General features: G+C 41.8%; 1 protein-coding gene across 7 annotated transcripts in view; it reads left to right on the top strand.

Moving 5' to 3' along the window:
• RSRC1 (arginine and serine rich coiled-coil 1) overlaps positions 1-17,178 on the top strand; it is a 355,437-nt gene that overhangs the window by 14,509 nt on the left and 323,750 nt on the right. For all 7 annotated transcript variants that reach the window (XM_061637162.1, XM_061637160.1, XM_061637161.1 and 4 more), the window contains one exon: positions 3,478-3,603. In XM_061637162.1, the coding sequence (XP_061493146.1) occupies positions 3,478-3,603 (126 nt within the window). The remainder of the gene's footprint in view (positions 1-3,477; positions 3,604-17,178) is intronic.

The raw sequence follows: 17,178 nt of genomic DNA on the forward strand, positions 1-17,178 counted from the left end.
TGAAGGTTTCTTTTAAGCAGGGGTGGGGCACCTGTGGTCCTCCAGATGTTGCCTACTCCTATCAGGATGATGGTCAAGGATGATGAGAGTTGTAGTCCAGCAACATCTGGAGGGCACATGTTCCCCATACGTGCTTTTAGACATGAAAGGAAAGACATAATTTCCATTTTAAAATAAGCCCATACTCCTCACTGTCATACAATAAAGCTGACTGCAAGTCACATACTTGTTTGCTGATGGCTTCGTAGGAGCTATACTGAGCATTTTGCTTTTGAAATTTCTCTTGCTATAAACAAGCTCCTGATTGGGAAGTTCTGGGGTGTACCTTTTCGCCTGAAGGAATTTCTGCTTGGATAGGCTACCAGCCCTTTATAAACCTTTACATAGTAAATAAATTCTAATTATTTTCATGATGAAAAATCTGCGTATGTATTAAAGTAGAATTAATTGAATATGACAGGGCAGTCCTAGCCAGTTTGGCCTATTGTAGGGATGATGGTTGTACTCCAGCAACATCTGGAGGACATCATATCGGTTATCCAGTAGTGGTCTGTGGGGCTTCTTTGATCTCCCAGCTTCTCAACACTGTGGATCACTGCTGCAGATCGAGAGGGATGAGGTGTGGGGAACTTGGTGTGGTCCAGTGAAGTCAATCTGATGCTCCTGCCAGTGTGCACCAAGGTTCCTGTGCCGATTCCTTAGTCAGTGGCAGCGGCCTGTGATATTGGAAGCCAGAAGAGCCACTGAGACCCATCTGCACTGCTCCGCTAGCCGCTACTGTAGCTATGACATGAAGATCCAGAAGATCTTTAGCCTCTGGAGTATCATAGAAATAGGAATATTCCGGATCAGATGAATCCTTTCACTTCAGAAGTCTAAGGCTGCAATCCTGTGTACAGATTCATATGTAGGAGTGAACTTAGCGGGATGTACTTCTGTGTAGACATGCATAGGGTTGTTCTGTAAATTTTGGATTCTATTGAGAACTCGTTGATAGCAAGTATTCCTGTGTGGCAAGAATGATGAGTCCTGCCCTTCTCCCAAGCCTGGAGCTGGAGAGGAATATCCTGACCTTGGGCTACATTTCAGAGGTGCTGGAAATGCACTTCGAAGGTGTTCCAAGCATTCCCAAAGTATAGTTCAACATGGATGAGTTTCTCCCTTTCTCCTAAGCTTGGAGCTGTGCAAAAATCCATGATGAGTTGCATTTTGGAAGTATTCTTAAAGTTTCTAAACCATACCAGGGGTAAGACTTCACCTGCTCCTCTGAGCCAGGAAAGTGTCAGGGTTGAGGGAAACGCAGATATTGTCTGGCTACCAAGGCCAGCCAAAATATGTGGACCCTGCTTAGGAAGGAACATAGGAAGCTGCCTAATACTGAGTCAGACCATTCGCCCATCTACCTCAGTATTGTCTACACCAGCGTTTCCCAACTAGTGGGCCACCAGATGTTGTTGGACCACAATTCCCATCTTTCCTGACCATTGGCAATGCTGGCTGAGGCTGATGGGAGTTGTGGTCCAACAACATTTGGAGGCCCACTAGTTGGGAAAGGCTGGTCTACACTGACTGGCAGTGGCTCTCCAGAGTTTCAGGGAGGAATCTCTCCCAGCCCTACCCAGAGATCCCAGGGATTGAACCTGGGACTTTCTGCTTGCAAGGCTCTACCACTGAGCTACAGCCTTTCTCTCTAGCAATCTAGTCTGCCCCTCAAAGTGAAATAATTCCAAAGATGGGAAATAATATTTTTCTGTGATAATGGTAGTTATGATTCTTGAGATGTTTAATAAATGTATACTGAAATTTTTCTGGACAAATTTGGGGAATTTTGTAATATCCTGAATTCACTGGGATCTGTTTTATTCTGTTTGAGTTTTGTGTACTTTGGTTTTGATTTACCCCCTTGCTACCTCCCAAACACACTCTGAGATAGATATGCTTCCTGGGATAGTCATCTGATAAAAGTTCACTATAACCTCAAAATTTTGTTACAACCTCAAATTATATCTTTTGAGAGTTGAATTGTATGTTAGACTGAATGTGTAGTGAGGAAGCACATCAGGAGGTCTTCATCTTCTTCATCATCAAACCCTGCCTTTCCTTTCTTTAATCACAGGCAGCCATCCAAATTGCATTAGGACTGCAGCACTCAGGGATAAGAGGTTTAACTCTTCCTTTCCAGCTACAGTCTTGATGAAGATTGCCCCCTGTGCTGCAATTAGGCTTATGAAAGAGCTGTCATTGGCACCAGTGAGAAGTTTTCCTCCAAGGCCAATTGTGCTATGGGGAAGGTGTCTTTGGTATCATGGCTAGGGAGGAAAGAGTTAAACCTACCTTCCATGAGCACTGTGGTTCTAATGCAAAGTGGGTCCCTTTGCTTGTAATTAAAGAGAGAAAACTCCTGGCAGGCTTCTTAGCTACACAACTATACCTTTTGCCAACTGTACGGGGCTGTAACATTTGTTTTCTTGTCATATGGAAAAAGCACTGTCTTGAATCCAGGCTTGTGTGAGTGAGAGGTCTCTCATGCAATGGGGCCTTCTGTCTTCCTATTTCTCATTGCAGCCACTTATAAACTGCCCCCATTGTGCTTGCACAAGGTTCCTTGGACTGATCCATGCTAATTCTTCTCACACTGAAGCTGCTGTGCCCCTTCTGCCAGTATTCCAGAGTCCCCGATCCTCAGAAGCAGATTTTCAGGGCTGCAGCGGAGAGGAGGGGGTGGAAAAGCACTGTTGTGCAAGTGGCCTGCCACTCTCATGAGTTTGGATCAGAGTTGATGATAATGATTATCCTGGTCCCTGGTGACATCAAAATTTTGCTTTAAAATGGCTGGCTGTTCATATCTGTTGCTGATTGTCTAGGGATGTGCTCTCCCACATGCTAGCTTCTGGGTCTGAATTCCTATGCTGCTGTTGAGTTGTCCTTGCATATCTGCATATCACAAGATCTGTAACCATTGGGTATTTGGATGAAGCTGGATTATTTTACCATTGGAAATAGCTGTTTTATGAATATCAGTGCAATGCTTTTATTCTGTATGACTGCCTTGATCATTGCACATATGTGTTTTGATTTAAAAGTTAAGGGCAATTGGATGAGCAAGGACGTGTACATGCCCCAGTTGAAAATGTAACTGGTGTAATGTTGTATAATATTCTCCATAGAAAAATATGCATGGGATGATTTAAAGTTTGGAGCTGTGAAAAAGTTTTCTCATCCAGTCCTTTTTGTTTTGTTTTGTTTTTTTGCCAAAAGCTGTGATGATCTTGAATTTGCTGCATGTCTGGGACATTTTCTGTAAAATTGGATATGGAGTCTGAAAATCATGGCTATATGTCACAGTCTATGTATGCACACATATATTTCTTTTTTGTTGTTGTCACATGCAGAGAGTCTAGCTCAGTGGTAGCAAAATTTCCTAACTTTCTTATGCCTTATTTATGAGGGGTTTTTTGTTATCTGTTCCTGTTTTAGGCACAGGCATCGATCTAGCAGCAGCTCTTCCTATGGATCCAAGAGAAAACGGAGTCGGAGCCGATCAAGAGGGCGAGGAAAATTATATCGGCCTCAGAGATCAAGATCAAAGAGCAGAACAAGAAGGTATGACAATTTTGCTCTTGGAGAATAAGATTGACTAGATAATATATTATGTTCTGTGTTCCTCTCCTTGTTGCCTGTGGTGATAGTTATCCTTTATTAACTTTTGAGAGTTATGTAGTGTCAATGCAAGAAGTTGAATTAGCTTGTCCTTCCTGTATCTTCCTATCCCAAAGTTTAAAGTTAAAGTTTAAAGTAGTTCAGTATTATAATAGCTTGATACTTAGAGTATGGTATATACACTCAGGGCCGGTTTTAAAGGGCAGCCAGGCTGGGCACTGGCCTGAGGGCCCTGGAGCTACAGGAGCCCCTGAGGGGCCCTCCGCTCCCCTTCCGCGATCCGCCCCCCCACGCCCCCCACTTACCTGTCAGCTGGCTTTTTAGCATTGCCCTTAATGAAGATGGTGGCCGCAGCTTCCCTAAGGTACTGAAGCTGCTGCCGCCGTCTTAGTTGATGGCAGTGATGTGCGCGCGTAGCATGCACGTGTGCCATCAACAAAGATGGTGGCGGAGGCTTCATTCCCCTTAGGGAAACCGCGGCCACCATCTTCATTAAGGGCAATGGTAAAGACTAGACAGGTAGGGGGGCCGTGGGGGTCTGCGTGTGCACGTGTATGCACACACGTGCACACCCACCCACCCACCGGGGGGCCAGGGCAAGCTGATGCCCAAGGGCCCCTGCATGCCTGGAGCCGGCCCTGTATACACTGCTATATCAGAGCAACACAATAAGAAATGCTTGATTTGCAGGGTAGTCACACTGATGTTACTAGTGATTGCACTAGTGTTGGGCTCAGGATGAAATTAGACTTTTGCAATTCTGATTTAAAAAACTGATATTTGAATTTGTGTAAGTGGTGGACAGAACTGTATGCAGCTCCAATTGTGCTGTCAGCTTGAAGGAGGTAACCTATACTAAGTGTTATTGGTATTAAGTAATCTGTGTGAAGATTGGAATGTATGAAATCGCAATCAAAATTTGAAATATTATCTGTTGTTAATGGATCTATAAAAACTGAATCTCAAAACATCCCAGCTGTTCTACAAAAATCATAGCCTCTGCTTATACCTGCCGTGGCCACTGATGGTTTAGAAATTTGAGTAAGAAACACGAGAAAGGCGCATTCAGTCTAAGGGCTCTGGTTTGAATGACTAACTGTATAGAGAGATGTTTGTAAATACACCACTTTGAAACTTTGATAATTACGGTATATAAATACCTTTAAATAAATAAATAAAATAAAAAATAAATTGTATGTAAATTCTTGAGTTTTTAAAATTTTGTTTTGGTGACATAATGGTTTCTTTTTTTTATATACCAAGAAGGTTGATGGATGCAAATGTGTTACACCTGATAGAGAGAGCAATTGGCTGTCAGCATGTAGTAATTGTGGAAGATACAGAATGCTCAAGAACATTATTGTGGGGTATCATCAAGCAGATGAACTTGTGCGTGCAGAAGTTTGTCTGTTGGACTGATACTAAATTTCTGTCAGCCTAATATTTTTAATATTCCCTTTTTGGGAATTAGAGAGCATATCTGAAGGAAATTGAAAACTAAGGCAGAACACCTAAAGTCTTGAAGACATTGAAATGCGTGCTCTTGTTGTGCGTCTATGGATTGAGAATGGATTTTAAAAAATCCCTTGGGCTAGGAGGATCTTTAGGTGATAGTTGCAATTAAAGATCTCTTCACTCTTACCTACCACTGTATGGAAGCTACTTCCCCATGCTATTATCTGCCATGGCAGTGGTATGTGAGCATGGTGGATTGGATGGGAAAGACCCACATGATTTGGCCCTAACCATGTGGTTCCGTATAAACACATGGACCACAGCTGCTGGTGTCATAGGGAAGCAGCTTCCACGTGGCTGTGTGAGAGCGAAAAAGGAAAGATTTGGGAAACGTTTGGAAGCGAATCTTTGAAATGTGTCACTGGATTTTGATGGCTCCTAGAATTTTTCTACTGCAGAGCAATAATTCTGCACGTGAGGTTGTGAGTAGACATTTATTTATTATTAGATTTATATCCCACCCTTCCTCCCAGTAGGAGTCCAGGGCAGCAAACAAAAGCACTAAACACTCTAATACATCATAAAAACAGATTTTAAAATATATTACAACACAACATCCTTAAAAACATATTAAAACCAAACATTTTTAAAAACATCTTTAAAAAAAGAAGCTTTAAAAACATATTTTTTAAAAAAGCTTTATAAACATACAAACATGTGACGGTCTGTGAATCCATAAATTGTTTGAATCTCAAAGCATTCCAGATTTCCCTTTGTGTGGAATATAAATTGGGTGAATGAGTCAATAAATAAATAAGAGCATTTCAAAACAAATATTGTTAGGTGATGAATTTCTGTAACTTTTTTGTTGATGAGGAACAGAACCCTGTCTGCAGCTAGGGCATCGAAAGCATTCCAATTTTCTGTGTTACAGATTAAAAAACTGGATTTAAAGTATCTTAACTGTGTTTAGTGTTGAGAACACTGTAAAGACAGCTCATTTATTGTTATGTTTATAGCTGTTTTTCTTTGTGCCCTTGTTTTTTCAGGGAGCTGGATAATTTGGCTTTCCCTTCTTATGTTAAGGCTATATGTGGCTGATCCCATTGATTATTAACATGTAGTGCAGGGTAGCTAGTTTTATCTTCCCTTTTAAGGAGATGTACGTTGAGCTCTCACCATGGAAGTTTTCAGAGACTCAATGCATGGAGAGAAAGCACTTTTGACATTCATTAAGAAATCTTCTCTTAAGAGAAAAAGTTGTTTTACATATAGCTTGTGCCATTAATGAAACTAGTCGAACTTTTAAAACTACATATATTTTACACTAAAACTCAATCCTAGTTTAAAGTTTAACCATCAAATGTATTTAAAATAAAACTCTTACCATCGCTCAAGCTTGGGCTTTAGTGTGTCTGGGACTCCCTTTCCCCACAAAACTACCAAACAGAAGAAAGGATTTCAGGGTTTTATATAACATGTGTTCAAATATTGTGTCCGGTTCAGTTTTTGAACCTTGCATAAAAACATTTGCAAGATAACATATATTTAGTGAGTGCTGCATCAGGTTTTTGCATTTATCTTATAGAAATTAGAACTGTAAATGAAGATTAAACACTTAACTGTGGAAAGTGTTTAACAAGTAAATCAGTCTGAAATGCAAGTTCTTAATTTGTAAAAATACAAACCACCCTTTGTTAAAAAAGGGGAAAAAAGAACCTATACTTTAAATATTCACTAACATAGATTTTCTTCACCCAAAAGATAAATATGTCCATATTGTAATTATTTATTTTATTTTAGATGTTCTTCAGGTCAAGAATTGAGGCTCCCTTTTATGCTAAAGATTCAAAATTGGCCTGCAGCAAACAGTACAATGCAAATAAGACTTAATAAGATCACAAACTGAATTTCAGCAAAACAACCAAGATTTACATTAAATTAGGAATTTTAAAACTGATTTAGTTTGTTTTACTGAGCATTTGCTTAATAACATTTCGTCGTCTTGCAATCTTTTTAAAGACAATAATTCGTCTGTGAAATGCGGGCACATCTTCAGTAGAAAAATTGAAAGCAACAGCTCACTTTCTGAAGCCACAGATATAGTGATATAAAGAAATATTTCAGCTCTACAAAATTTAATAAATCATCCCATTTCCTAATTTGATCATATTAGATGCTGATGTGGAAGAAGCATTTCAAATACCATCTCCTCATTAATATACATCAGTCTGGGGAATGGAATAGAATACTTATGCAGAGATGTCACAGTTAGTGTTTCTTAGTTTACTAAGTGGAACAGGTTGATGCGATACTGAGTGCTATTTGTCAATGTCTTGTTAAAATGGTTTGGGTCGAGTTATGGAGTTCAGAAAGACGGTGGCTGATAAATCAAAAGTGGATTGAGTGGACAGGAGGCAGTGATTGATACTGTGACAGGATATGAAGAAAGGAATCTTGATACAAGCATGCCCAATATTGAATATGAGAAGGAAAATGACCCTGGAGTATGGATATTATTCAAGGAAATGAGAATAATAATATCAGTTTGAAATTATTGCCATGTGAAAATTAGGATACGGCGGTTCTTATTATACTATTGTGTGTCTCTTGGATAGTAGTATTAGAATTCTGTATCATTCATATTTGCATACCGTACTGGGGGTGTTATTTATTCCTATTAATTGTAGGAATCTCTTGTTTCATATGTCATGCATATGTGTTGCATAATTTAATTCTTGAATTTTCAAGGCATTCATTAGATTAAAACAAAGACTGGCTTGTAAGCCTTGCTTTGCATTTCAACAAATTTGTGCTTCAATTATTGCATAATTTGTTTCAATTTGATTTTTAATTGTATGCCTTGTATAAACTGTTTAAGTTTAAAACTTGGGTCAGTGTAAATGTGGATGAAATTCATTTAACGTATGCAATGAAATATAGCAGTTTCCATGAACTGCTGACATTTGATGGTAATTATGTTTCTGAATGCAAAGTCATAATTACCAACGTACATCTATTATGAAGCTTTCATGTTTCTTTATACTAGTTGGATTAATGTGTTGTTCTTTAGGATTAGAGCTCACATGTAACTATTTTGAATTGTTCTGTAAAAAACCCCATTGTTTTCCAGATATGTACACAAAATGTAACATCCAGTAGTAGTAATATATGTAGGCAAATAACTATCACTATATTCATGACATAAGGCATAACAATATAAGAAAAGCCCTGCTGGATCATGCCAAAGGCCCATCTAGTTCATCACACTCGCAGTGGAAGCCTTCAGTCAACACCTGAGTGCAACAGCGCTCTCTCCACTTGTGATTCCCAGCAACTGCTATTCAGAGGCATACTATCTTCAGCAGTGGTGGTAGACACAGCCGTTATGGTTAGTAGCAATTGTTATCCTTTTATGAATTAGTCTAGTCCTCTTTTAAATCTATCCGCATTGGTGGCCCTCACTCTTTTTTGTGGGAGTGAATTCCCACAAGACTATAACTGCATGCTCTGTGAAGAAGTACTTTCTTTTGTCTGTCCCGAACCTTCCAACCTTCAGCTCCTTTGGATGGCCCTGGTTTCTAGTATTATGAGAGAGAGGGGGGGAGAGAGAGAGAGAGGGAGAAAGATTTCTCCCTGTCCACTCTCTCTGCACCATGCATAATCCTATATACCTCTATCTGTCCCCTCCACTTGTCTTTTTTTCTAAATTAAAAAGCCCCAAATATTGTGACCTTTCCTATAGCGGAGTTGCTGGCCTTGATTATTTTGGTTGCCATTTTCTGAACCTTTTCCAGGTAGATAATATACTTTTTGAGTTGAGGCAATCTGAACAGTACACTATATTCCTAGTAGGGTCTCACCATGATATAGGCCCCTTTTCCCATAGGGAATCCATTTTCATGATTCCTAACATGGAATTCACTTTTTTCATGGCTGCTACATACTAGGTTGGCATCTTCATTGAACTATCATTTATAATCCCAGGGTCTCATTCCTGGTCATTTACCACCAGTTCAGACACCATGAGCATTTATGTGAAATTAAAGAGTTTTTAGCCCAATGTACGTCACTTTACGCTTGTTTACATTGAATTTCATTTGCCACTCTACTGCCCATTCACTCAGTTCGGAGATATCCTTTTGGAGCTCTTCACAGTCTTTACCTATCCTGGACAATTTCGTATCATCAGGAAACTTGGCTATCACACTGCTTACATCTAACTCTAGATCATCTATGAAGAAATTAAAAAGCACGGTTCCCAATTCTGATCCTTGGGGACTTCATTTTCTATATCCCTTCATTGGGAGAACTGCCCATTTATTCTTCTTTTTCCTTCACCAGTTTCTGATCCATTGAAAGCCAGTATGGTATAGTGGTTAGTGTGTTGCATGAAGTCCTGAGGGACCAGAGTTCAAATCCCCACTCACCCATGAAGCTCACTGGGTGACCTTGGGCCATTCACTGCCTCTCAGTCTAACCTATCCTCACAGAGTTGTTGTGGGGATTAAATGAGGAAGGAGAACCATGTATGCCACTGAGCACCTTGGAGAAAAGGTGGGATATAAATGCAATAAATAAAAAATAATTAGAGCTCCTCTCCCCTGTCCCATGACTGCTAAGGTTACTCAGGAATCTTTGGTGAGATACTTTATCAAATTTTGTTTTTTAAAGTCTTATGTATACCATGTCAATTGAACCACTTCTATCTATATGCTTATTGACACTCTCAAAGAACTCGAATAGATTATTATTATTTATTACATTTGTATACCACCCCATAGCTGAAGCTTTCTAGGCGGTTTACAACAATTAAAAACATTAAAAACAAATATACAAATTTAAAAACACTTAAAAAAAAACAATTTAAAAACACATGCTAAAATGCCTGGGAGAAGAGGAAAGTCTTGACCTGGTGCCAAAAAGATAACAGTGTTGGTGCCAGGCGTACCTCATCAGGGAGATCATTCCATAATTTGGGGGCCACCACTGAGAAAGCCCTTTCCCATGTTGCCATCCTCCGAGCTTCCCTCGGTTAGTGAGAGAAGATTTATCTCTGCAGAAGCCATGTAGGTTCTGCTTCAGCAAGACTTGCTCTTCTGTATGCTTGGTAATTCTTAACAGTGCTTTCCACCAGTTTTCCTGAAATAGCTATTAAGCTCACCGGCCTGCAATTTCCTGGATCTTTCCAGGAAGCTAACCGTGGTATTGGCCACTTTCCAGTCCTTGGCTATATTGGTTGATTTGTTTTGTTAGAAGATCAGCAGTTCACATTTGAGTTGATGCCATCCATACCTGGTGATTTGTCAGATTTTAATTTGTCAACAAGGCCTAGATTTTTGTCTCTTGTCATCACTATTTGCCTCAGTTCCTCAGACTCTGTTCCAGTGAAAGTTAGTTCAGGCTCAGGATTTTGCTTTACATCTTGCACTGTGAAGACAAATGCAAACACTTCATTCAGACTCTCTGCAATCTCTTTTTCCATCTTTAGCACATGTTTGACTCCCATGTCATCCAGGGTCCATCCTACTCCCTAGCTGGTCTCCTGCTACTAATATTTATAAATATTTTTGTTGTTGGCCTTGACAAGCAGTGTGTTCCTTGAATTCTTCTTTTGCATTCCAGTATTGTCTCCCTGCATTACTCTTGAAGCCTAGTATCGCCACCTACAGCAGTTCTGTGGAGGAGTCTGCCCCTTTTGTGATTTCTAGCTTGTTGGACCCAGAGTCCCTTTAGATGGACAGAACACCAACTGCAGGATGCCTTTCCCTATAGAGTTTGTATGCAGAGACAACCATTGGTTGCCAGTTTGTTTCTGGGCCCAATTTAAGGTGCTGATGTTTTAAAGCCCTAAATGACTTAGGTCCCAAATATCTGAAAGACCACCTCCTTCCCTACAGACCCTCTTAGGTATTAAGTTCAGCAGATGGGGCCCTTCTGGTAGTTCCACTGCCCTCAGAAGCCTGGAATGGTGGCGGCCCGGGAGAGGGCATTCTCTGTGGCAGCCTGTAATTTGTGGAACTCCCTCCCCACAGAGGTGTGTATGCAACTTCACTGTTCAGTTTTCAGCAAATGCTGAAGAGTATTATGTGAATTTCTATAGATATTAGCAGAGATTGTCAATGGTATGAGATGCATGTGTGCCAGTGTGTGTGTGTTTTCCTTAGTGACAGGCTTTTACCCTGCATTAGGATTACTGAGACTTAGTAAAATAAGAAAAGCTACTTTATAGAAATACGTAGTAGATAGGAAACGCATACCTAGTTCTAACTAACTAAGTTGGAGGCGCAACGCCCAGGTTTGGAAGTTGCCCTCATGGCTCAGGAGAGAGAGCAGAGACAAAGGTGTCTCCTCTCTCTCAGACAGTCGAAGAAGAGAAGAAGGAAAGGGCGGAAGTAGGAAGGGCAGATAAGCTTCCCTAAGCATATCTGTCTAACGACGGGAGGAAGTCAATCAGAGCATCACAGGTATAGGTAATCAAGCCTAGCCATCTGGAGGACCCTAACTCTATCTCCCTTCTGGCACATGAACAAAAGAACAAAACAGGAGTTGCTCTTGCCCCACTTCCAACAAAGAGGCACCTCTTTACTCTGGCCTTTGACACCTAAGTCGTATACAGGCGGGCCCCGCTTATACGGCAGGTTCTGTTCTGGACTGCCGTTGAAAAGTGGAAACTGCTGAAAAGCAGAACCCATTGAAAATAATGGTGCGCATTGCACGAAAATGATGTGAAAATGGCACGCGATGAAAAAAACCACCGTAAAAGTGGAACAAGCGCCTTAAAATGGGAACTTTCTGGAACTGAAAGCTGCCACATTAGCGCAACGCCGAAAGGCAAAACGCTGTAAAGCGGGGCCCGCCTGTATTTTAGCTGGCCCTGCATGTGCAGCCAACATCATTTCAGAGAAAGCTACATTGAAGGTTCTAGTTTTCAACCTCCTGTCTGGCAACTTAAACGTCACTTTCAGGACCTGATGAGTACATTTCTTCAAGTCACTGGTGGCAACATGCACCACGGCCACTGATTCTTCCCCAGCACAGTCTTACCAAGCTATCTAGATGACACATGACATTTGTAACCTTTGTGGCAGGTAGGGAAGTCATTATGCAGTCTCAATGCCCATCTCACATCTAGCTATCTATGTCCCTAATGATTGAATCACCTGTTACTAGAATCCCCCATCTCTCACAGGAGTATCCTCTGCACAAGAAGATAGGTATTCATCCCCCCAGGAATGGGTCATTTCCCTCTTCCTCAGAGTGAGACCCTCATTCTCCATGACAGCAGAGGAGCTGTCACCCTGCAAATGGGACACAGCTATCCCATCCTGAAAGATATTGTTCACCAACCTTTCTGCCTCTCTCAGCTTCTCCATGCCAGCCGCCCTGGCCTCAAGGGAACAAATTTCATTCACTGAGGGCCAGGAGCTCATTCTATTTAGCACACTCCCATAAATCCTGTCCAGCAGACAAGTAGTCACTAGGTTGTACCAAATTTGTATTCCTGGCTAGCTTCCCCCAGCTGTTATTTAGATCAGGAGGTCCTTGTTTGAAAAATGCAGGGTGGTGTGGCTCAGCTACTGGGAACAGAGTTGTAAGTTTGATATCCATTGAAATGGCCCTTATATTGGAAACATAGATTACATTTAACAGTTACCAGAATGAACTCTCTGGCTTATGAACTAAACTGGAGTGGAAGCTCTATTGGGATGTAAACAAATATTAATTCATAGCAAAAATCACATTCCTCCTCTTTCTTATATATTGTTCATTAATGTGCTAAGACTTTTGTAAAGTTTTACATCACACAAAATTTAGTATAAAACTTTTTGAACAATTAGACTGATTTGCACATTTTCCTATATTGAAAACAACTATTTTTCAAGTTACATTCTAAGCTTTATGTGGTATTCATATTGAATTCATTCATGAGACTAGATTCCTCATGAATATCCATTGCAAAGTGCTGCAAAGGATCCCCTTTTTATGGGGGAAACACAGTGTGGTGCTGTGTTTTCTTTCAATAGTGATTTGTATTTTGCATGCCAAAGGCCCAGGTTCACTCCTCTAGCATCTCCAAGGATGACTGGGAAGGACTATTACCGTATATTCCGGCGTATAAGACGACTGGGCGTATAAGACGACCCCCAACTTTTGAGAAGATTTTCCTGGGTTAAAAAGTCATCTTATACGCCGGAATAACAGCCCCCCAACCACAGCCACAACTCTTCAACCCGCTTGCCCCCATAGCAACCCGCCCCCAGCCGCAAGAAAGACCCTGATCCCTGTTTAAAAAGCCAGCGTCCCTCTCCCCTTTCTTCCCTGCGTGGCCAGTGCCTCCTCGCCCCATAGCCCGCACCGACCTTTGCCCACCAAGAAGTGGATGTCGCTGAGCACCTTGTTCTTGAAGAGGAAGGCGAAGCGCTCCTGCACCGTTGGCTTCGTCGCCTGCCAGTTGTAGGCCGGCTCCTGTGGCGGCAGCAGGCCGGAGGCGGCGGCGGCCGAGGAGGAGGCCGCAGGGGCAGCTGTCGGCAGCGGGTTCCCGCCTCCGCCGCCTCCCACTGCTGCTGCTGCTGCCGCCGCCCGGTGGTTGTGCATCAGCGGAGGCGCTGGCGCGGCCTGCAGCGGCGAGAGCAGCGAAAGCGGCCCGCCGTTGGCCGCCCGAGGAGGAGCAGCCGACGCCGCCGTGGCCCCGTCGCTCGCCTGAGCAGCCGCGGGCGGAGGAGCAGTAGCAGCGGTGGGAGGCGGCGCAGGCGAGGCCGCCACGGAGGAGAAGGACGCGGGGAGGCTGCTGCTGCTGCTGCCGCCGCCCGGTGGTTGTGTGTCAGTGGAGGTGCCGGCACGGCCTGCGGCGGCGAGAGCAGCAAAAGCGGCCCGCTGTTGGCCGCCCGAGGAGGAGCAGCCGCCGCGGCCCCGTCGCTCGCCTGAGCAGCTGCGGGCGGAGGAGCAGCAGCAGCGGCGGGAGGCGGCGCAGGCAAGGCCGCCACAGAGGAGAAGGACACGGGGAGGCTGCTGCTGCTTCTGCTCCCCCCCCGGCCGCCATTTTGCGGTGGAGGAGGCCGCACAGGAGATGGCGGGGACGGAGGAGCAATGGGGGATTCCCCTCGGGAGGGGACGCCGGGCCAGGCTGCAAGCAGGAGAAATACTATATTCCGGCGTATAAGACGACACCCGGCGTATAAGACGACCCCCAACTTTTGTGAAGATTTTCCTGGGTTAAAAAGTCGTCTTATACGCTGGAATATACGGTACATGAAATCCTGGAGATCTGCTGCTCGTCAAACCTGACAGTCTTGAACTAGATGGGTGACCTAACTCTGTACAAGGCAGCTTCCTATGTTTGTAGTCATTGCCAGAATGAAACCAGTGAAGAATTATGTAAAGTGCTCCAGAATGGAAAGGTAAACTAGATTAATTGGGTGGTATGCTAGAGAAGGCAAATAATGCTATTTTATTATTGTGTTAAAAAGAGTAGTATTACCATGTCCTTGAAAGGGCTGGGCAGCATCAAGAATGATGTTGACATGTTAGAAAGAATTCAAAAGAGAATTATTGGAACCATGAAAGATCAAGAAGTCAAATTATATGGAGAATGATTTAGGGTTTGGTTAGTCAAAATTCTTCAGTTTCAATCTTTCCCCATTGATGAGCACTGCAGTTGACATAACTGACAGCTTTGGTAGCACTATCAGTTTAAAAAGTATTCAGTATATGATTATGTTTGGTCTGCAGCAGCTAGCTAATTGCCGAGAGGTGTTGAAAAGAAATCCTCTGTCATAAATGGGGTAAATTCTTACCTTTTGATATAATGTTACGCTTGGTTTTTAATGGTGTGTACTGCTTTCTGAAAATCTACTTTCATGTGGTGAAGAACTACTTGAAGACAATTTTAAAGCATAGTCTTGTTAGCCTCCCAGACTTTTCCCATGCCAGTTGAGAATACAGTTCATGTATCCAGAGTGTACTGATCATTGCAAGAAGTTTGATCCAGAAGATGCAATTCAGAAATTGCCAATTCCTACTCCTTTCTTACATCTGACATAAAAGGTATATAAACAGTTTGGGCAAGGAACCTGTTTACGACAACTCTACAAAAGTAACACAATCTCCTTTGTAGTATGCAGTTCCCCACATTATCAGGAAAGGCCATTATGGTATATTAACTTATTTCCAAAGTAGTTCATGGGTTGAAGGGGGTTGCCAATTGTGGTCTTTGGCACAGAGTAACAAAATTATCAACACATGCATGTTAAAACTTTTGGTTGAGAGGAGCTAGTAAAAATGTTGGTGTTTTTGTTGATTAGCTCTCCTCTGAGTCATGGTGGAAAAGTACGGACAGGTGAGTTCCCATCACACCAATGTAACATGTGACACAGCCATATGTAAAGGCTACTTATGCTACCTTCTTTGAGGGGTGGGGGAAGATTCTGCACATTCTCTGTGCATCTGGCTGTATCACAGAATATATTCAGCCAGTTTGAGTGTAATTCAGGCAAGTTTATGGTTTTAGCAACCCATAGTTTTCCCAGTTTGGATATAATGGCAGGTTATGGCTTGCTGCAAAAAAGGAAGTTGGGGATGGAACTGGAACATGTGAAGGGAGAAGGAAGTGAAAAGAGCACAAGACTTATTTATATAATTCCAAATCATGGTTTGACTTTCTGCCTGAACTGGCCCATTGCAGTTATGGTCAGAATATAGGAGCATTCATGCTTCATTTCTATAGGTAAGTGTATGAACCAGGCCTCAGGTAGGAAATATAGAGAAGAATCCCAATTCTTTGACTGCTTCCTGTCACCCCAAAAAGTTAACAATTTGTAATTGCTGGTAATTTTATAATTGTCACTTGTGGAAAGCCTGATTTTGGTTGTTGTATAAATTGGATAAATGATTGTGTGCCAATCAGGTGATCAGTAGGCAATATCCAGAATCTTGCACATTGAATTAAGGAAGGTTCTGTATTTTCTACAAAGGGCTAGTAGTTTCAACTCTTTGTATTCTGAGACGATTCTCCTTTTATCCCTTATCTCCTCTCCAGCCATGTGTGCTTGAAGTAGCTCAGATGCCACTATACTGGCAAGGGTCCTTCAACAGACATGGTACCTTGGAACAAGCCTGGTTTCAAAAAGGGCAAGACCAGAGAAACAAAAGTAGTAGTACATGGAAAACAGCATGCATCAAGCTAATTATGCTGAATATACAATTTCACAGAGAGAACACATTTAGATGTTATGCTTTCAATGTGCAACTATGGATTAACAAATCTTCATTAAAATAAACTATCTATGGAAATCTAGAATAAATGCCAAAAATCACAAAACTTTTTAAAGCTCATAAAATCCCTCTTCTACTAAAAATACCCTCTAGGATGCCCTGTTACTGCTTTAAAAAACATTCATGCCTGTTCATGTTTTCAACCTTTTATCTTAGTCACAAATAAAAATACTAAACTCTAGCTATTAAAACTAAGATACATAAGGATGAAGCCTTCACCTCTTTCTTTCTGAAGTGACCTATAAAAAGCTAAATGGGTTATTTTAAAATGCACATCTAAATTTCAAATTATTTTTAACTGATTGGAAGAAAATCAAAATGACCTTCTTACACCTGAGTTCACAGCTGCAAGGTGTAATAATTTCCTCATCATATGCTACCAGGATTTCTAAAACCTGCTACATGGTTGGTATTTAAATTCAGTACTTGCACTAGCATCTTTTAATACAGTTTACCTGTCTAAATAGTACCTTTTCTTGAAACCAATGTACAGGTAAAATATATTTTGTGCTTTCATTATCTACCACATAAAGGGAATGTTTGATGCAATTCTGTATTACATTGATTTGGGCACACATTTGGATACAGTAGTAACCAAATAAGAAACAGCAAAGATGTAATACAGCTGGAATCCACAAGAATGTAAGTGGTTGACCGCATATATGTGGATGGAGGCTTTTTAGCCTCTTCTTCAACAGCTGTCGCTCCTAAAAGTTGGAGGCCGTCTAGAGCATCATTCCACAGTGCTGTCAGAAAGGAAAATTCAGCAATACCCCATTTCCTCAACCT

This window comes from Rhineura floridana, chromosome 7, assembly GCF_030035675.1.
Source record: "Rhineura floridana isolate rRhiFlo1 chromosome 7, rRhiFlo1.hap2, whole genome shotgun sequence".
NCBI lineage: Eukaryota > Metazoa > Chordata > Lepidosauria > Squamata > Rhineuridae > Rhineura > Rhineura floridana.